This window comes from Papaver somniferum, chromosome 2, assembly GCF_003573695.1.
Source record: "Papaver somniferum cultivar HN1 chromosome 2, ASM357369v1, whole genome shotgun sequence".
Taxonomy (NCBI): Eukaryota; Viridiplantae; Streptophyta; class Magnoliopsida; order Ranunculales; family Papaveraceae; genus Papaver; species Papaver somniferum.
In genome coordinates, this window is record NC_039359.1 from 16,319,807 (window position 1) to 16,340,465 (window position 20,659).

Genomic DNA, 20,659 nt, shown 5'->3' on the forward strand with positions numbered 1-20,659 from the left:
TTGTTTGCTTTAGAGCTTGTATAGAGGGATATAAACTATGTCGTCCCATGATTTTCTGTGACTGTACATTTCTCACTGGAACTTTTAAAGGAGGTCTCATGGCAGCAACATGTCTTAATGGTAATCAAGGTAACTGGTTCTTTTTTTTTTTGATATGTAGTGTCTGGTAGTTAGATCACTCATATTGATCTTACTTCACTATCTGACAATGAGTATTGACCATACTACATACTACATATTCACCTTACTGAGTATGAGATAAACCATACTGCATGTGAAAATGTAGTGTCAATCAGTTGCTTAACATGTTATTATGTAGTGTCAGGTTTTCACATATCAACAAAGAGGTAAACCAACTGCATGTCAATATGTAGTGTCAATATTAGTTGCTTAACATAACTAGTAATTCCTTTTTGCAGGATTTTATCCGCTTGCGTTTGCTTTAGTACCTGGTGAAGACAATATCAGCTGGGAATGGTTTTTCAAGAAACTGAAGGAGGCTTTGAATGATGATCGCCCAATCACTTTTATGACTGACCGAGGTGAAGGGTTGGTTAAATATATTCCCAAAGAGTTCCCTGATTCTCATCAAAGATATTGTTACTTCCATTTGGACAAAAACTTACCTATCGCAAAGTCTGACGAAAAGTATAAGGAAGTGACTGATGCTTTCCGAAAGGCGACATATGCTCTTTCTCCTGCAACATACGAGGAAGGTCTTCAAGAAATGGTTAATTTGGGAAGGCCTTGGGTTGCTGACTACTGCCGCCGCAACATTCCAAAAGAAAAGTGGTCCAATGCTTTCTTCAAGGGTTGTAGTTATGGTTACACTTCATCTAGCGTTGCTGAATCGTTCAATAGCTGGATTAACAAAGAGAAGAAATTACCTGCGTGTGCGTTCGTTGACTCGATCAGGTTTGTATCAGTTTCCTTAGTCACAGTACAAGCTTATATTAGTTTTCTTTTTGTAACAGTATTAGCATATATGTTCTGTTAATCTACGTATATTTTTAGTATAACAGACTTTGCTATCCCCTTGTCGTGTAGGATACGTATGATGGAAATGATGTCAGAACGTCGTGAAGAGAGTCTCTTGATGGACCCAGAACTGCTAACCCCTACGTATCAAGCCTTGCTTGAACTACACATCCAAATTGGCCGTCCCTGGAAAGTTAGCCAGTCAGATGCTAATCGTTATGAAGTGCATTCTCCAAGGTTAGCGTTTACCCCTAATCTCTATCATCTGAATGTTATTTACTTTCTCTTTCTTTTTTTTAAGTACCATGTTTCTGTGAGAACATATAAATATGTACTGTGTATATTAGGTGTACTGAAAAATAACACATGAATATGTACTGTGCAGATCTCATATGGTAGATCTAGAGAGAAAAACTTGTACTTGCCAACGATGGCGCGTTTATGGTTTTCCATGCTCGCACGCTACTCGCAGCTATTACTAGATCTGGAGGAAGATTCTTGATTACGTTGAAGATTATTTCAAAGTTACCACTTTTCGTAAGCTATATTCAATAGCTATTAGACCCGTTCCTAACCACGACAGGTATGTGTCTTTAATCAGTACATTTTGCATAACAATATGTAATGGTAGATACCACTTACACATGTAATAGCAATTGAAACTATCAACATAAACCTACTTACATATGGATGTTACATACTGATATGTAATGTTAGATACCACTACATTTTTTTATATTTGTTTTTCAGGAACAATATACCGTGTACATATTCATATGTAGTTGTGGTTCATTCCATTTATATGATACTGTTTTTTTCTCACAGGCCCGATGAGTATCACGTAGATGATATCGTTCTCCCAGCAGAAGTAATTAGGTCTCCACCAGGCAGGAAAAAGGGGAAACGTTTTAAGTCTGCTGCATTTGAGACTAGTAGAAAATCTGTCAAGTGTTCAAACTGTAATTTGAAGACTCATCACAACAAGGCAACATGCAATCTTATCCGACAATATGAACTTTCTGAAGAATGATTTTGTGTCAGGTATGTATTTCAGTCAGATACATATTAATGTCTTAATTAAGTAAGTTTGATACAATACAATGTACTTTTAAGCAAGTAGTGTTCTGATTTCTCTTTTTCTTTTATCACAGGCTTGAACGTGCAGCAGAATGTTATATCGATGATGTTGCCAGATTCCTTTTCCACAATTCTTTCCTCTAGCCCTTGTTCTATTCTACCGTTTTTCTTTTTGATTTTGTCAGTACCAACTGAATTTGGTTAATAAGTGTTTCATTTACAGTACATACATTACAAGTGTACTGAAAATACTGTTTTTGTTGTTTCTTAGAACATCTTTTGGTTTTTGAAACATTATAAGTCTATCAAAATGTAGTTATTGTAGTTATTTTCGAATAATGAAATATGTTTTTAAGTCTATCAAAATGTCATTATCTATCAGCAGTAGTGAAGTATTTACATACTGAAATTACATGTCAGTATTGTAGTGTTAGTATCTACCACTACATACTGATATGTAGTGGTTGTAGTGTAACCATACTAGATGTTTGTAACAAGAAAACAATTAAATATGTACTGGTTTGTGGTTTAACCATCTTCCACTAAGATTATTTAGAACATCTTTTGGTTTTCCAGCTGATTCACCATCTTCACGGGGGTCGAGGGGGCAGCGCCCCCTCGTATCAACAACACAAAATCATGTTTAAGTAACACAATTGAAATATCACTACATTAAAGTTAAACCCAAATTCAAATTAAAAATCACTACATATTAGATATATGTTTTTGAACATTCTTGAACTCATGAAATGAAATGAAACCAAGAATAAAAAGAAAAGAAAATAGTTAAATAGTGATATGTACTGTCAGATTACTTTTAGCAAGTAAGACTATTTTTATGTCATCTGCCAACTGATTTCCGGTGGAGATGCTTTCAGCAATTTGCATGCTAACGGGACCCTTTTGTTACGAATCTTCGCTTGCACTTCTTCATCATCTCCCAAAGGCACTCCCACATATTTTCTTTTTGACATCATCTTCATAAAATGCATCACAAACAGTAGACAGTCTGGCGAACCCCCTTGTTGAGGTGCTTCACATTCATTCACTATTACATTCTTCATTGTTACTTTGTCCTTCTCCATCAAGTACACGTTGATAGGTACGTACATGTAATCTGCCATTTTGCAGGCGTGTGGATAACAAATACCTCCCCATTCAGCCTTAGAAGAATTGTAGTGGTTGAACACCATTTTTTCGCAGTCATACTCAAGTAGCGTCCAATGAAGATTGTGGTGGCACATTGGTACAAGAATCTTCTTGATACTTTCATCCATCGCCAATATTGGTTTGTAAACAGAATCATGTGCAGCTCCTTTGAGGTTATCCGGGAACTCGACATTGTACTGAAAACATGGATGTACTTGAAATAGTTTATATCTAATTTTGTTTTATGCAATATTGATATGTAGTATACCTACCCCTACATACTTTTTTAATTTTTGAATATGTGTTGTAGTAAATATGCGTGTAAGATAACAACTTACCCAAGCGGATGGATCCAGATGCAACACAGGCAAGTATTTCCTGTATACTTCGTGCATCGGTTGCTCATTCTGAAATTTGGTGTTAAGCTTGTATTGTGCGTAGTTGAGAAGATCTTGTTCTAATAAATCGTTCTGCACCAAGTCATCAACTGTAGTTCCACTTACACAAAGACCACCTTCTCCCACTCTCCAAGCAATTGAGCTAGAAAATAAACGACGTAAAGGTTAGTATTCTTTGTGTAACAGTACATACTGATATGTCTTTCTCAGTATTTTTTATACAAATATGTATGTATATCAAAAGTACATACACAAACTAATAGTACATATCAATATAAAAGTGTCAACTGAGAACTCACCTAAGATTTTTTGCATTATTGATGTATGTGGAAAGAGTACTCTTTTGTTCATCGTTCATGTCATTATAGAATGGTGATTTAGTCAGTTTCCGGAAATACTTGCGCAATTTAAGCTTTCTCTTTTTGTTTAGTGGTAGTGCTTCTGCAGCTGCAGCTTTCGGTCCTTTATATGATGGTGAGAAATTACTTCCACTCTCATATATATCATCTACCTTCTTTGCAGGATGGGAACGAGTAACAGGTCTGGTGGGTGTTGTTACCTGCTGCTTTTCGGGCTTTGTAGCACGCTTTTTGTTCACTTTTACCATTTTTTGTTTCTGGATTCTTGTGCTAAACTGTTCCTGCATTTTTAATCAATATAAAAAAATATGTAAATATATATTGCATAAAACATAGTTACATCACCTAATCATTTTTGAAAGCATGTAGTGGTATAGTGATTTCTAGTGCTATCATACTGATTTACATATCAGTATGTAGTGATTTGTAGTGTAATATTAACTACACAAAATGAGATTTTTAGTACATATCATTCACCTGTGATGGAACCTCCAAAATATCTTGCGAGGGGACATCCAGAACATCTTGTGATGAAACATCCAGAACATCTTGTGATGAAACATCCAAAGGATCTTGTGATGCAACCTCCAAATGACTTTTTGAACTGGTTGTAGGTATGTATTCTTGTTGCTTACCTGTAACTTCACCTGCATCTTTCGGTTCAATGGGTTCTTGTTGCTCAGTTGTTTCTTGTGGAATTTGTAAAGGCCGCAAATCTCTTCCAAACAGATTATCAAATTGTTCTCGTAAGTTAATACCAAAAAGACCTTCGTTGTTATCTGGAAGGAGGTCTGCAAACTCTTCGACATAAACACCAATGCCAGAGTTTGCCATTTCTATAAAGTCTGGCATAGACAGCTTTTCAATGTGTTCCAAACTCGACATCATAGTAAACAAAGGTACATCCAGCAAATGAAACTCTTCCGCCGCCAATCCGGCGTTATACTCTGGAAATTTCTGCGAATTAACTACAACTGAAGACTTCGTTTCTAGCATAGTTGTAAGCAACTCTTTGCTGCTTCCTGCCTAACTTCAAGTTGATCAACCTGCAAAAATCAATTGAAACTGTCAACAAAAACCTACTTAGCTTGAGTTTTTTCTATGTATACCACCACAAGAATGTACTGTTACATATAAATATGTTCCACTACAAGAATGTACTGTTACATATCAATATGTAATGGTAGATACCACTACATATTGATAAGTAACAGATAGATATTGATATGTAACAGATAGATAGTGGTATACAAGAATGTACTGTTAGATATCAATATGTAATGGTAGATACCACTACATATTGATATGTCACAGATAGATATTAATATGCTACTTACCTGTGTGTTTTCTTTTCCCTTTTTCTCTTGTATCTCTTTGACTTTTTCTCCAAATTAGATTTAGCCCAATTTTTAACCTCAGAACGCGGAACTTCAACATCATGGAACTTCAATACTGAAGTTGTTGACAATTCAACCTCAGAGGTGGCATTAACATGAGTTTGATCTTTCGGTGTTGACAAACCAACTTCAGGAATGTTGACATTAGCATCTGTTTGATCTTCCGGAGAACCTTGCATTTCGTTCTCAACTATTTGGTCCACATTCAACTCTTCATTGGGGTTTCTTGGAGTAGGTGTACATCCCAAGCTAACATAATCTTCCTGGCTGGCTTCTCTCTGCAAAGGGAAAGCTTTCCGGTAAATATCATGCAACATGAACTCAAGCTTTGAAGCGTCAACCGGTTCGCCCTCTTGCTGCATTGTGTTGAATTCACTCCATTTGGAAGATATTGTATTCCTCAAATCATCGTATTTAATCTTCCAATCTTCTCCCCCCAATACTGAGTCCTCTTCTTCTTTCTCTTCTTCCTTCTCTTCTTCCTTCTTCTTTCTCTTCTTCCGATTCGGAATTCTCATCTAAACAAAACATCATCATTTGCTTCCTGTTGAATCCTTCTTGAAATACGATTAAGGATTTGTCTTTCTTCGTGTGTTATCTCATCTTTGAAATCAACATGGAACTGGTACAAATCAAATAAATGTAAAGAAGCAACTACATATTAGATATTACCAGGGAGAACTACATATTGATATGCTAATAACTACATATCAATATGTATCACCACAAATTGATATGCTAATAACTAATAATCTATGTATCTCTCAGAGATTACATTCTTATCTGAGTAAAAAAAATCATGGGTTTTCTTATAAGCATGATTTAGGTAGAGCGAACTTGATGTAGTTTTGGTTTTCTTTTTTCTAGGAGCCATTTCTATGTAGTATGATGAAGATGAATAGTAAATGTAAAATGAAAACAGATAATATGATCAAAACAGAGCAAATTTAATTGTTTGTATTTAGAAGATTACCTGGATGGCTAGATTAAGATCAGTCGTATGAGGAAACACATATGGAGAAGAGAAGAAAAGGAACTAGGGTTTGTGAGAAGAAAGTAGAAGCCCTAGTTGATCATGATTCATGAAATTGAAATGAAGAAAAGAAATGGGAAATTGAAGTTTCTACACTGTACCTAAGCAGCATTGATATGCTAATAACTACTACATATTGATATGCTAATTATTACATATCAATATGTCGAACTACGTGTACTTATCAATATATATTTTTATTATGACAAAATATGTAAGGCAAGTTTACCTGATACTCAGAAAGATCAATATCCTTTAGGAACTCACACATATCTTTGTATGATTCCACCTAGACACTCTTGGCACATACATTCCTGCAGGTTCTGTCACTATATCCTCGGGCGCCACCAAATGGGTATGCTCCGCAAACCATGGCTGCAAAATATTGATATGCAGTATTAGATATACTATCAAAATGTAGAAAACACATAAAACAAAAACATTTTGAAGTAGAATAAACAAATAAATAGATTCTTACCAACAAATAAATAGCACAACCATTTGTGCGTTCTACGGATTCCACGTTTTCATTCAGCTCTTTCTCTAAATGAGAATGGATGAGGTCAGGCCATGAAATATTCTTAGCCTTCTCAAGATCAAGAACGAAACCAATATTTTTCAGTAAAGCGTTTGCATCACTTGTAGCGAAAAATAATGAAGTGCACATATACAAGCAGATAAGCCTAACAAGATCTTCGGCATCTTCCTCGTCTTCCTCGTCTTCTTCAGAATCTTCATTTGATTGATCACCCACGCTTTGCAGAGACTCTTCATCAGACTTCTTCATTTTCAGATTAATTGGTGTTCGTTTAAGGATATTCAAGATGGCCTTCACAATCATTGGCCTAGTCACTTTATCACCAGCTTTCATATCAGTAGGAAAAGTCCTTTTGAAAAATTCTGTTTCACGCCATCCACTCTTTTTATTGACTTGGGTAAGCCTATAATCAAGATATTCCCTATTTGGAATTCTCGGCATCCCATAAATAAGTGCCATTTCTTCTGGTGTGGATACTAGCTCATTCGGTTGGCCATGCCTTTTAAAGACAAATCTAAGCTTGTTTGGATCTTGACCCCTAACGTAACAGCGTAACATTTTCGTCATTGCATCTTCAATCTTCAACCAATGTTCCAACTCAAATCTTGTGTACCAGAACATTAGGAACAGGTTACCGAATGATGCTTCAGAAATCATCTTCAGCTGCAACTCACTCAACTCAAGGTTTTCAGTGGACTTCGCAATAGCCTTCTTAGTGGTCCTAATAGTCTTCGCAAGCCCCCACAAGCCCCTGAAACCGCCACGGTATAAACTTCGTGGTTTTCCAGCTCCTTTCTTACGCTTATTAGCACCTACACAATAAAAAGAACCAAAAACTAATACAGTACATATCAATATGGTATATCAAATATGTAGTTACATCATCAATATGTAGTTGTAATATCTACCAAGTATTGAAACTACATATTATTAGCAGTACATACGAGAATATAAGTATCTACCTCTACATATTTATATGTAATATGTTATGAGAGTATAAGTATTTACCTCTACATATTAATAAGTAATATATTATGAGAGTACAAGTATTTACCTCTACATATTGATATATAATAGTAGATACCACTACGTATTATTTTAACTATATATCGATTTGTAATAGTACGTATGGCATATGTATCTGCTTTGAAACAATAAAAATGTAAAAACACTTAATACCAAAAACAAGCACAACAATGCATCATTACATACTCATAAACATATGTTATTAAGGATACATATTATTCATACGCTTTTGTTCTTATATGTAGTTGTACTACATACCTTCTACATTTGCTTTCCCCCCTTTTGCTTTTGGTGAAGGAGTAGCAGCTCTGAAGGCAACTGCTTTCTTCCCCTTCTCTTCCCCTACACCATATCAAATATGTAGTTAATGTATCTACCATGAACATGAAACAACTACATATCAAATACCACAACATACTGGTAATTTTATAACTACATACTGATAACTACATATGAACCACAATTTTATAACTACATACTGGTAATTTTAAGATTGAATTATCTTCAGTTTTAACATTACAAACCTTCTTTCAGGAGCGCTTTTGCTTTCCCTCTTTTTTCTTTTCCCTTTCCTTTTGGAGAAGGAGTAGCAGCTCTCAGGACAAGTGCTTTGTTCCCCTTTGCTGGTGGTGAAGGAGTAGCATCCTTTGTCGTTGTTTTTCCTTTTGCTTTAATAGTTGCCGCTGCTGTTTTTCTTTTGCTTTTTGCTTCAGGAGCAGCAGCTGCTTTCTTTCCTTTGGTTTTTGTTGTTTTTGTAAACCAAAATTTTTGTACACATTACATATTACAGGCAGATAATAATATGTAGCACACATATCAATTTGAATCATTACATATCAATAACTACAAATTGCAGACAACATATTGATATGTAGTACATATATAAAACATATGAATCACACACTGCGTGTCAATATGTTGTGTCAAATTACATACACAACAGATGAAAAACATGTAAAACATATGACTCACAGAGATGTTGTGTTTCTATTGAACAAAAAACATATGAATCACACACTGCATGTCAATATGTTGTGTCAAATTACATACACAACAGATGAAAAACATGTAAAACATATGACTCACAGAGATGTTGTGTTTATATTGAACAAAAAACATATGAATCACACACTGCATGTCAATATGTTGTCTCAAAATACATATACAACATATGAAAATATGTATATCAGACACTACATACAAATATCTAGTGATTCCATTGAGCATAGAAATGAAAAAGAAAAACGACAACAACTTACCTATTTTCTGATCGATATGTTTCTTCCTCTTTGTTGGTGAAGGAGTAACAACTTTACTCCTACTTCTTGTTATTGGTGAAGGAGTAACATCATGGGGTGTTTCTTCGGGGTTTGTTGTTGGTGAGTCATCATCGTTTTTTCTTCTTCTTTTTGCTGGAGAAGTGTTTTCTTCTGTAATTTCTTCTGTAATTGTCCTCTTAATTTTTCTATTCAATACCATTTCTCTCTTCAATTGAATGAAATGAAAATTATGTCTGAAAATTAGGTTTTCTGTAACTGTTGTTGATAGATTTTCGATTTCAAATTTCGTTAATTGTTGTTGATGACCTTTATCGATTTCGTTTTCCTGTAATTGATTTCAAATTTCGGTAACTGAATTTGAAAGAAGGGAGAGAACTGAGAGAGAAGAAACTGAAAACTGAGAAGAAGAAAAAAGAAAAAGGAACTGAAATAATCCCGTGTTATGGGTATAAAGGTAATTGCCACTGTTTTTAAACATTTTTGGACCGGTGGATAATTTGTTTATCCCGTTGGACTACACAGTAATCCCGGGTCGGGTTCTAGGACTAAACAGAAAATTTCTCAATTTTAATAGTATTTTAATAAAAAAAAAGTATATCTCCCTTTACATCCCAAGATTCTCTCTTCGTTCATTTACATCTACGCCTCTCTCCCCAAACAATCTCTTGCATCTCTATCTCTCTCAATCTATCTGAGATCTCTTCTTTTATTTAATTCGTGCTATGAAACCATTAATCCAATTTCTTCTCTCGGCAAGATGAATCGAGAAGATCAAAAGAAACCCAATGTTTCGGCAGAAATCGAAAACTCTACCTCAAAATCAAAACCCATGTATCAGAAATCAATGGCAAAAATTGTAACCCAAGATCTACTTGCTTTTCTCCTGAAATCATCAAGGTAATTTCAATCTTACTCTTCTTTCATAAATTTGATGGACTTGTAGTATTATTAATGATTTTAATTTTTCTATTTTCTCTCATTTTTGCAGTAAGGTGTTCCCTTTTTTATTTTTCCCTTCAAGAGAACTCCTCAATCGGGTAGTAGATCTCTTCTCCTCCTAATGTAAGAAAGAAAACCCCTAAATCTCATTTTGAACATAACTATAATTTTATTTTGATCTTTAACCCTAACTGATGTTTTTTTTTTTTTTTTTTTTTTCGAGTCTCTTAGGTCATCTGCAAGTTCATAAAGAAGGGTTTAACCGCATCATGATTGGTATTAGTTTCATGATTCTCATGGTATTTCCAAGTTTGTATTCTCTTGGTTTTTTTTCTGTTTTTTTTCCTAGTTGATTTGTTTGTGTTTAATGTACAACCATTACCTAACTTTGCTGGGATTTTGTTGTAGGATCTCATGAGAATATTTACCAATTTGCAAAGAAGGGTTTAACCCACCTGAAATTTTATCAATAAACTACTGAGCAAAGAAATGGGCAAGAGCCGGGAGTGGATTTTTTATGGTTGAGGAATGGGTAATTGCAAATGGCTAATGGTACTCTAGTTTGACGTGAATGGGTATCATTTGGATTTAGGTAATTTAAACCCATTACATATAGGAATCTGACGAGTAATTTCAATGATTTATTGAATGCATACAAAATGTTTGATAAAAAAAAAATTGTGATAAATTGGTCGTTTAGATTCATTAGACTGCACTTTTGACCCACTTAGTGTTCCAATTAGCTCTGGAATATTTTTGAAGACTTTTGTAACCGTTTACTGTCTTTATTTGATTGGGGTGTTAAAATTTGGATTTTTACCAACTGTGTGTGCTCAAAATAAAAATCAATGTTATCTCTAGTTTAGTGTTTAACTACATAGGATAGTTGACGATGATCTTTTTTTTTTCCTTTGAAGCATTCATTTGGGTTATATCTGGTGTAATGTTTAACTGTATCTTACCACAGGAAAATAGGCAACCTGGGTGCGATCTTCCCTCCCAAATTCCTGCTCAAGTTTAGCCCTGAAGATGTTCTTCGGCAGGTAACATAACTTTCTTGAAAATTTGCTAGTATTAATATGCATATACAGTAATTTCTTCTTGCACGGTATGTTTATTATGGGAAATTATTGATAATTTCTTGCACATGTCCTGTATTGAAAGTTCAAGCATCAAGTATTATTGGTTATACAAGTCTTTCCTTATGGCTATTTGTATCTACTAGTTAGATCCCTTTGGTAGTTATTATGGAGTGATTGGTCTCCACATAAAGTTAATGGGCATTGTTCCTAAACTTTAGTGATTTCTAACTAAACATATTTCATCTTTTCACGATTTTAAGTTCTAGTAATTTTTTAAGTCGTGACCGTTTATAAGTTACTTCTAAAGTTGAAATGCTACATGTGGCAAGTCATTGAAATTTTTTTGTTGACTTATTTTATTCGGGCCTGCAATAGATCGTATACACTAAACTACTTGTGGTACAAAGGTTTCGTTACTTGAAAAAAGAAAATCGTAACTTTCAAAAATTGAAGATGACATGAGAAAATTTCATTTCTCTTCTCTTCCCAGAGGAGAGTCCGTATAGAAAATATTTTTGACAACTGGTTCTTTTATCTTAATTAACATTAATTTTTTTATATGGAAAGCAGGTAGTCTTTCGTTTTTACGTATTTATTCTTGTTTGATCAGAGATGAATTCAAAGTAATTTCATATTAGTAACTAAGGATATCATTGCCAATGTCTGTATTTCAACCTTTTTTTTTTTCGTTTTTTAGAGAAAGAATATTTAATACTTCGAGTGTTAAATCATCAGTGTTTGCAATAGGTTTGAATCATCAATTTTTTTTGATATCTCTACATTACAACACAACTATCATGGTTACTGGACACGTCGGGTTGTTTTTAACGAAGGGATCTTTAAGTGGAAGCTGAGACTACAAAGAGATTGGGTTACTGAATTTCGATCTCCTGTAAGTGGATATAGATTCCCCTGGTCTTTGTATACCTGTACATGATATTTCTAGTATTGCATCTTGTATTTTGAATGAAATCATGTACTTTCGTAGTTACCAATTACAACAATCAGACATACTTACGAGCTAGTAGTATGGCTTACATAGTACATGAGCCTACAATATGGTTTTTAGTTGACTAGATTTCTGAAACTCATGTTTGGCATAATTAGATAAGGCTCTTAAGTGTTACCAGTTGCATTTACTAATGTGTGCTCTATTTGATACAGGGTAGGTTCCAGCGGAATCATACAGTTTGGATGTGAATCTTACTATGAAATGAGATACAGTAACAAGATGCGCTTGGGTGTTTGTTTTATTCTTGTCCTAACAATTTTAAATATGTCGCCGAGGTAATCTTTGTTGTCGATGCCCTTGAAAGGTACACCCATATTTCCAGCCATCCCGTTCACAACATTAACAAACCTGGCATTTTGTTCGTTGGTATACATCCATCCAAGGTACAATTATACGCTTCCCTAGTGCCATGGTCTTACGATTGCAGTAATAACTCTGTTTTTGGACCTTAACTAATGTCTTGTACGTGTGTCTGTAATTTGAACCACATTATGCAATAACATCATTACTCTGTTACATCTCAGTCGGGGTTACGGTTCATATTATTAATTTTATTCATTAATTTAAGCGTTAACCAATGTAGGATAACTCTTTAGGCATCGACTGTAATTTTTTCTCAGTTTGTGCTCTTGCTTGTCTGCCATAGTCGTTCTACACTTTTTTTTTCTCTTGATATTTGAATCTCATAGATTGTCTTCTTTTCTTCGCAGGATGGCTCTCTTGCTCGTTTCACTCTCATTCACCACTGATTTTTGAAGTGTAATAAAGGATTGGTTATTGTTATCAGGAAAGGCTTGATGCTTGCTGAGATAATAAACTATTTGGCACTAATCTAGCTAACTCTTTGTAAATCTTCACTGGATTTATGACTTGCTTTGTGCTTTCAGTGATCTTAAAATGCAATAACAAGCTCATTGACCTATCAGTTTCTGACTTAAAACCAAGTGTAACAACCTCATATTTCAAGTGTTGCAGATTCTTTTTCTTCAAAGACACCACCTGACAAGGACCGGACTATGGAGAAGCATTCTGGTTATGTGAATCGTCAATCATGTTTCCTTGGTAATTTTCTAGAGTGATTTGCTTTTTAGATTTCTGTATGTTACGTAAATTATTTTCAGATTTAGAACTGATTGTAGTTTGTTATTGTACAATGAAATCCACGTGTTTAATGATTTTTTCACAGATTTGGAACTTGAGTGATTATAGTTTGTTGGGGTTGTACAATGAATTTTAATTCAATTTCAGTTTCTTATTTTGTTTCAATCATATTTTATTTAAGCTAAAGATTCAATTGAACTAATTTTTGTTTTGTTTTATAAATTAATGAAACGTCTGCTTCCACCAGTACCCATTTATGGGCTGTTCAAGGAAGTCTATTTTGAAAGAATCAAAGGATCTCAAAAGCAGACGTTTTGAGAAATAAAACTACAATCTTAGGGCTCCCAAAAGCAGTTTTTTTAGAGGTTTTAAGTGTTGTTCTGGCAGACTTTTTTTTTTGCATTTTCCACTAGTGCATCAAAGCAGGTGTGTCCAGAAAATGCATTGGATAAAGTCCATTGCTACTCAGCCCTAGGAAAATTCTCCTTCGAGATTGAAGATCCTTCACATAGAACTTGTCACTTTCAAATGTAGCAATCACTTTCAAATGTGATGTTACATTTATTATCTTTAGTAAACTTATGAACTGAAAGTAGTTTATGTGAAAAAGAAGGAACATGAAGTAAACTAACTTGATTATTGAAAGTTTATGTGAAAAAGAAGGAACATGAAGTAAACTAACTTGATTATTGAACAAAAATCTAGTAGAATTACCAATAACAGAAATAGGCATACCTTCACTACTGGCATCTGTTCATTACCATTGTAAAATTGATAATCATTTAAATCTGAAACATCAGTTGTAATATGATTAGTGGCACCTGAATCAACATACCCTGGATTTTCTCTTAGCGTATGTGTAGTAGTTAGCATGGCATGAAGATTCGGTGGAATCAACATACCCTGTGATTTCAATCAATTGCAAAGTGACCACATTTAAAACATATCTAACAAGTTGGTCTTGTAGGTCCATAATAGTTAGAATCAGTTGAAGTTGATCTACTTGCTTGAGATGTGGGAGGTGTGTTAGATGGACCAACAACAAAAGGATTAGTAGCAACAATTTTTGTAGGAAATGAGTGTGCGGAAGAAACATGATGAAATGAGTGTTGTGGTTGATATTGTGGTCTGAATGAGTATGATGATGAAGGTCAAAATCTATAAGATGAATTGAAAGAACTAGGTCTTATAGAAGGATTAAAGAAGGATCTATTGTTGGATCTAAAAGCAGTAAATACTTTAGTTTCATCAGAATGAATAATAGATTTAGATCTTTAAGTGAAGGAAATTTCCTCACTCAGTAAAAGATTATGTAGTTCTCCTAAAATTACTGGTGAATTTTGAACTCTAACTGAAGTAGATAAAGAATTAAATGTTGAATTTAGACCATTAAGAACATAGACAAGCACTTCAGCCTCATTGATAGGGAACCAATAACAGAAAGAGACTCTGAAATCTTCTTGATTTCATCAAAAAAAAAAAAAGAACAGGGAAATTACCTTGTTTGATTGAAGAATGTTTTGTGTGTAATTGATGCAGACGAGCGCGTCATAGCCTATGGAGGCAAAAGACCAAAATGTTGTTGTGAAACAGCTCAGTGGGTGTCTATTTTGATGGAAAACGTCCCAATAATCATGACAATGGGTTTATGACCGCTTTGGTCTTCTAAATTTAGCCATATTCCATTGTCAAGAGCATCTAAGACCCCATTTTTGCCGTTTTAGGAAAGTTTCATTTTGCCAATAACTTCTTCGTTAGTAGTCCGTCTGAGTCGTCATTTGTTGCCCGTAGTTTGTTTTGATAAGTACTTTCATTATTTTAGGAAAATCTCAAATTTGTCAAAATAATAAATTTCGAGTTTGAGTCGGTTTTGGGTTATTTTCATCCTCTCTTGTCGCACAAGTTAGTATTTTTTTCCCAAGTCTATTTAAGACTCTTCTAGTTATTGTTTTAGATAGTAATTGATTAATAAAAATTTATTTTTTATTGAAATTGTTCAAGTTTAATTCTGATTCTTACTTATAGTCGGGAAACGAGGTCTAAATAATTACCTTTGTTCATAGTCATTGTTCCTAGGAATAATTCGAGGTCTGAACAAACTTTTTTTTTTCTTGTCAATAATATCCGTCGCACTAGTAATTGAATGATATGAGTAGCAGATGCAGCCGCAGATCTTTCTTCAATAGCTTTCCATAAATCAAAAGATGTTTCTGGACCAACAACATAAGAGATCACACTTTTAGAGATTGAAGATCGAATCCACATGATAAGAGTTTGAACTTCTTCATTCCATCGAATCCACTCAGGATTGATAGTTTCTTCATGATATGTATTTCTTGGTGCATAAACAAACTTGTTTGGACAAGGTTTAGTTCCATCAATGTAACCAAAAACATTGTATCATTTGGAAAAAAGGAAGAAGAAGAGATTTCCAGGTGTTATGATCTTGAAGTTTTGAAGGAACAATATTAGCTATGGTGTTTAGAGGAACTTTGATTGTGGTAGGTTTCATATTTAATTTCTAAAAAAAATCAAGAAAATTCGCAAGTTTAATGGTGGAAGCAAAAAAAGTGATTAGGCCCGGATCGGGTCTGACACCATAGAGTAAGGTTGAGGAAAGAGAAAAAAGAATCTTATTAATCACAAGGAAAGCATCATACAGCTTATATAATTGTCAAAGTTAAAGAAGGTGATGCGGACATTTACAAATAACAAGAAATGGAAATAGAAGACATAACAGTCTCTTGCTGTTTACAGAACTGACAAGAAATGATTAACACATACATAAAAAGGATCATAGCACCCTAAGAGCTACCACGGATAATAACACTGCTTACTAACTAGGACTGTTACAAAGTACGTATCGGTAATCTTGTATCGGTCTGTTTTGTAATGCACCGTGTGTAAAATGATAACAGATTTCTTCGGCTCAGGCTCAGCTGCTTAACTCGTAGACAGAAAGAGAGAGAGAGGAGAAGAAAGGAAGAGAAATGCCATTACCGAAGTATTACTGTGATTATTGCGACAAACAATTCCAGTATACAACCTTTGCTAGAAAACGTCATTGCGAGGGTTTACAGCATCAACGAGCCAAAGCTTTTTATTACGACTCCTTGAAAGGTTCTCACTTTTATTTATCACTCTCTAGAATTTTGCTCAATTTGTTAGTAATATATTTGATGTTTCCTTAGATCCAAATCGAATACAAGGAGAAAGCTTTGGAAAAGGGATTTGCAACCACTTCATTCGAACGGTACTCATCTAATGAATTTGCTTAGTATTTCAATTTGCAATCTGTAATAGAAGTTTTGTTTTGGTTTATCAAAATTTTCGAGCTTATAAATTTTGTTTGTGTGTTTGTTTGCTAATGCTGCGTAGGGATTCTGTCAGTATGGGGATTCATGTAAATATTTTCATCCAAAGCCAAATCTTCAAAGCCCTAGCGTTCCAGGAGCTATGGGTATGTTACTATGTTTGTCTTTTATTTGTCCTACATGTACAATGTCTAGTCTTAAATATGTTTTGTTGATCAATTTGTAACCGGCGTTTGCTTGATTGTACACGACTGTGCCTGATTTGACCTAGTGAATTGAATCAAAATTAGTTTGTAGGGGCAATTGTGTTTCACATAACTAGATTAAGTTTAATTAAAAATGTTAGCTTCGACTGTAGAGAATTAGTGCTATTATCACTGGTTTAACACATGATGAATGAGTAAGTTCTCTACCCTTCTTCTTGCCAGAGCTAATACTTTTAAAAAGATTCAGTCGTCACTGTTAGTAGCCTCTTATGATGTATTAACTTAGACGGGAGCCATTCTGCTGATGCTTAATGGTTGTCGATCCTGGTAGTAACTTTCTTGTGGATCAGATCTTCAAGTTTAGGTTAATATAACCATAAAGTTGTTCTTTATCAATTTGCATTCTCTCTCAAGACAATCCATATATTATTCAGCTTCTCCTCGTTGAAACTCTTTATAAGCTCTTCAGTATTGCCTTCAAAGCTTATAGGCTAAGGCTTGTAGATTTTTCAAATTAAGAATCGGAATTGTTTTACTAGTGTTGGCCTTCAGGGTTAGCTTAAGTTGCAACCGAGGATAATCCTGCATTCTTAAACCTAATAAGAGAGCAGTCTTTCAGTACCAATTCCTTGAGCATGCTTCACTATGCATTTTGTTTGTTTCTTCTAATCCTAATCTCCACCACTTTCAGTAACAAATTTTGCTGAGACAGTCCAGCCACCAATTGCTGTCGGGAATCAAATTGCAGGAAGAGGAGGCACAGTTCCGAGTAAGTTTGTGTCCCTAGTTAGACCTCAATTACCATGTCCAGATATCATATTTCAAATATTCAATACAGCACCTTACTCATTGGGTTTGGTTGATCAGTGGCATGTATTAGCCACACTTAGGCAATACCAGAATATAACTTTGATCCCAATTGACAATTCCTTGGGGAAACACATCCCATGAGTTGTAATCTGCATAGAGTCTTTGCTGTTGTTACTTTTAACACGTTTTCCCCCTAAAATTCGTATTTTCATATGCAGTGGATTTGATTCAAGGTGGCATGGGAGTTTCATTGGGGAACTTGCCTCCATCACTAAGGCCACCTCCTGAAGGCGGATATCCTACTCTTCCCTTCGTTGACTGGGGATAAGTCATGCAATTCTCGTTGACTTCCACTCCTATATGATGATGGTAATGTAGATTCCTACATCTAGCTTCCATACAACAACGTCTCTTTCTTCACTATGAGCTAGTGTGTACCAGCAGCAACAGAGGTTGTTGAGATGTTCAACCAAGCACCATCCGGAACATATGGTTGGCTGTGTTTAATATATAAACCACGCTACATAATGAGACCTTACTGTTACCATGCTGACACACCTCTGCTCTTTGATGGTTTCCCTAGTTATAGAGAATTCTCAATTTCTGATACTTTCTCTTGATGGACATAGTCATGTATTCACATTCTGTATATACTGCTAGCACACCTGTTTAATACAAATCATTAACTGGTAATGAATTACTACACTGTGTATAACATGAATTTTATTTCAAATGTTACATGGATGTGGTATGTTTAAATATGTTCTTCCTGTTTTGTGTTTGTAATATGAATCAGTGAATCACAATCACAAAAGCATAAGCAACCAAACATGCGGATTTTTCTAATTTATTACTGTCTGAGTGATTCTGTTTATCTCATACCTGTGACATGTTTGGTGGTCATATACTGTTTCTTGTTGTTTCTACCATGGCTTGTTGGTACTAGATAATAGTTTCTTATTAAGATTTCTCTGGTTCAAGCTAGAAAGAGTTTTATTCCTATTTCTGTAAATTAGTTCTGTTTCATCACTTTCATGCTTGTATACAGTTTCTTTGTCGTAACGAATTTCACAAAAAAGAATATTCTTGTATACTAGTCAGACCACACCAGCTAAATTCTGATAGCAAACCCATATCGAATTTTCTAGATTATCCTTCAAAATCCAGCTTAAGCATAGTGAAATTTGAATGAGTACTTCTAACATATACCACCTAGTTAAGGACCACAGTTAATCCAAAGTGTAGGTCTTTTAGCTTTTATTGGGTTCATGATAGTTTGGCGGTGACAATTCAACTAGGGAAAAAAATGTGTTTTCCCACATGACAAATAATCCCAGGCCGAGAGCTTGATTTTGTATATTCATGCATTAAATGAATAGCCTCTACTCTCTGATACCTTCTTCTCCTAGGTGGTTTCTATCTGACTTTCACCGTGGATGTGACGATCTCACCTAATAACCTAATAACGATGCAGTTCTAAAGCTACCAGTTACGGTTCTGACTCAGATCATTAATAACCAGTCTTCTTCTGAAACCTTAATTTTTTGTCCTTAAAAAAGTAGTGTTGTTATTAAAACTAGTTGTGATTTCTGAGTGCCTCTTTCTAAATGACGTCAAGCTAACAATCCCCCTCACTTTTATGTGATTTGAAAACCTAATTAAGGAGACATTATTAGGGGTTTATTATGAGTCTTTGATGATTATCCCCTTTCAAATAGAAAAGCCTAATATTAGAAACGTTTATTTACTTTTGTTTGATTAGGTGAACCTTTATTTGAAATAAACCAAACCTTAAATCCAAAACTAAAGCCTCTTTTCAGAAGTGTGAGAATATTAAAGTGGGCCATCCATGAATATTGTGCATGCTTGTTGCCAAATCAATGTGATATATCACTTTAGCAGCAGCAGTTCAAATAGGGGTCAAAAATTCACAATTTGAAAACCCAAATTAGACCAATCTTTATGAAAGACATTTGCACTTTTATCTATATCATGTTGGGAAAGAAATAAAACAGAAAGAAAAAAAGAGAAGGATGAGTGAGTTCAAAGGAATGAACTAACAATACTATAAGGAGAAAAATGAAAAGAGAAATGGATTGATGTTTAAGTTGGTTTGGTTTGTATAATAAAAATAAACACGTGAGATTATCACTGATAAGTTAACAACTGTGGTTTAGGCAATGTAAGTTGATAGAAAAATAATTAAGTTTGCATTAGTTGCATTGTAGGTAAATGATTCTTCTAGGATCTAGGATATGATTCTTCATAACATCTTTGTCATCCAATTGCAGTCTTGTTTTTGGGTTTTACTCAAAAAGTTTTTAAGTAGGAGAAGAAAAAAGATTCGAACGAAATAAATCTCTAGCTTTAGCTCTCTCAACACTAGAATGTGTCTGTGAAGTTAGTCTCTATTATAACTGTGGTGAATTAACTAGATTTGGGACCATAAAAAAAAAAAAGTGAAAAAGTTGTTTTTCCAAGTTATGGGAGGAACATGGGAATGGGGTGGAAATTCATCAACACCTCACATACTAGGGCTACTTCTAAAACTACTTCTAGTTCAATCTCATGCATTATCTCTTCATTAGCTAAGTCTCTTATTATTATTCCTTCCCATACACTTTTCCTTGAACAGTCATATGCAGACTCCACCATTCTTGAAAAAGATATCTTTCTAATGGAATTGGTCGGTCTCGAGTTACAAATAAATAAATAAAGGAAAGAAAGAAAGAAAATCTAAGGTGCAGAGATGAATACCCACAAAAGTGAAATGCCCACTAACGGCAGAGTTCATGGGTATAAATCTCAGTCTTTAGCACTTGCAACATTCACTCTTCTGTGCAATATAGCAGTCTGTCTAAGAACTTGTTTGTTTGCAGCTGACTCGGCGTCTGAATCTGAGTCAACCCCTGACTCGGACCGAGTCAGCAGTCAGACCGTTTGTTTTCCATTTTGAGTCA

The 20,659-nt window shown here is 34.6% G+C and overlaps 1 protein-coding gene and 1 long non-coding RNA gene across 7 annotated transcripts; both read left to right on the forward strand.

The window, feature by feature from the left end:
- Positions 1–9,860: 9,860 nt before the first annotated feature.
- LOC113347011 lies at positions 9,861–13,523 on the forward strand. Of its 6 annotated transcripts, none has more exons than XR_003358691.1 (8): positions 9,861–10,132; positions 10,224–10,297; positions 10,406–10,473; positions 10,583–10,766; positions 11,142–11,217; positions 11,954–12,148; positions 12,421–12,651; positions 12,979–13,523. It is a non-coding gene; the product is annotated as an uncharacterized LOC113347011 (long non-coding RNA). The 6 variants fall into 6 exon arrangements; XR_003358692.1 differs by having other exon boundaries at positions 11,992–12,148; XR_003358690.1 differs by having other exon boundaries at positions 12,004–12,148.
- Positions 13,524–16,305: 2,782 nt separating this feature from the next.
- LOC113352997 (zinc finger CCCH domain-containing protein 3-like) lies at positions 16,306–18,460 on the forward strand. Its single transcript, XM_026596724.1, has 5 exons — positions 16,306–16,489; positions 16,561–16,622; positions 16,748–16,829; positions 17,581–17,658; positions 17,918–18,460. Exons 1-5 carry the CDS (start codon positions 16,360–16,362, stop codon positions 18,025–18,027), a joined length of 462 nt encoding a protein of 153 aa, XP_026452509.1. The 5' UTR covers positions 16,306–16,359; the 3' UTR covers positions 18,028–18,460.
- The last annotated feature ends 2,199 nt before the right edge of the window (positions 18,461–20,659 follow it).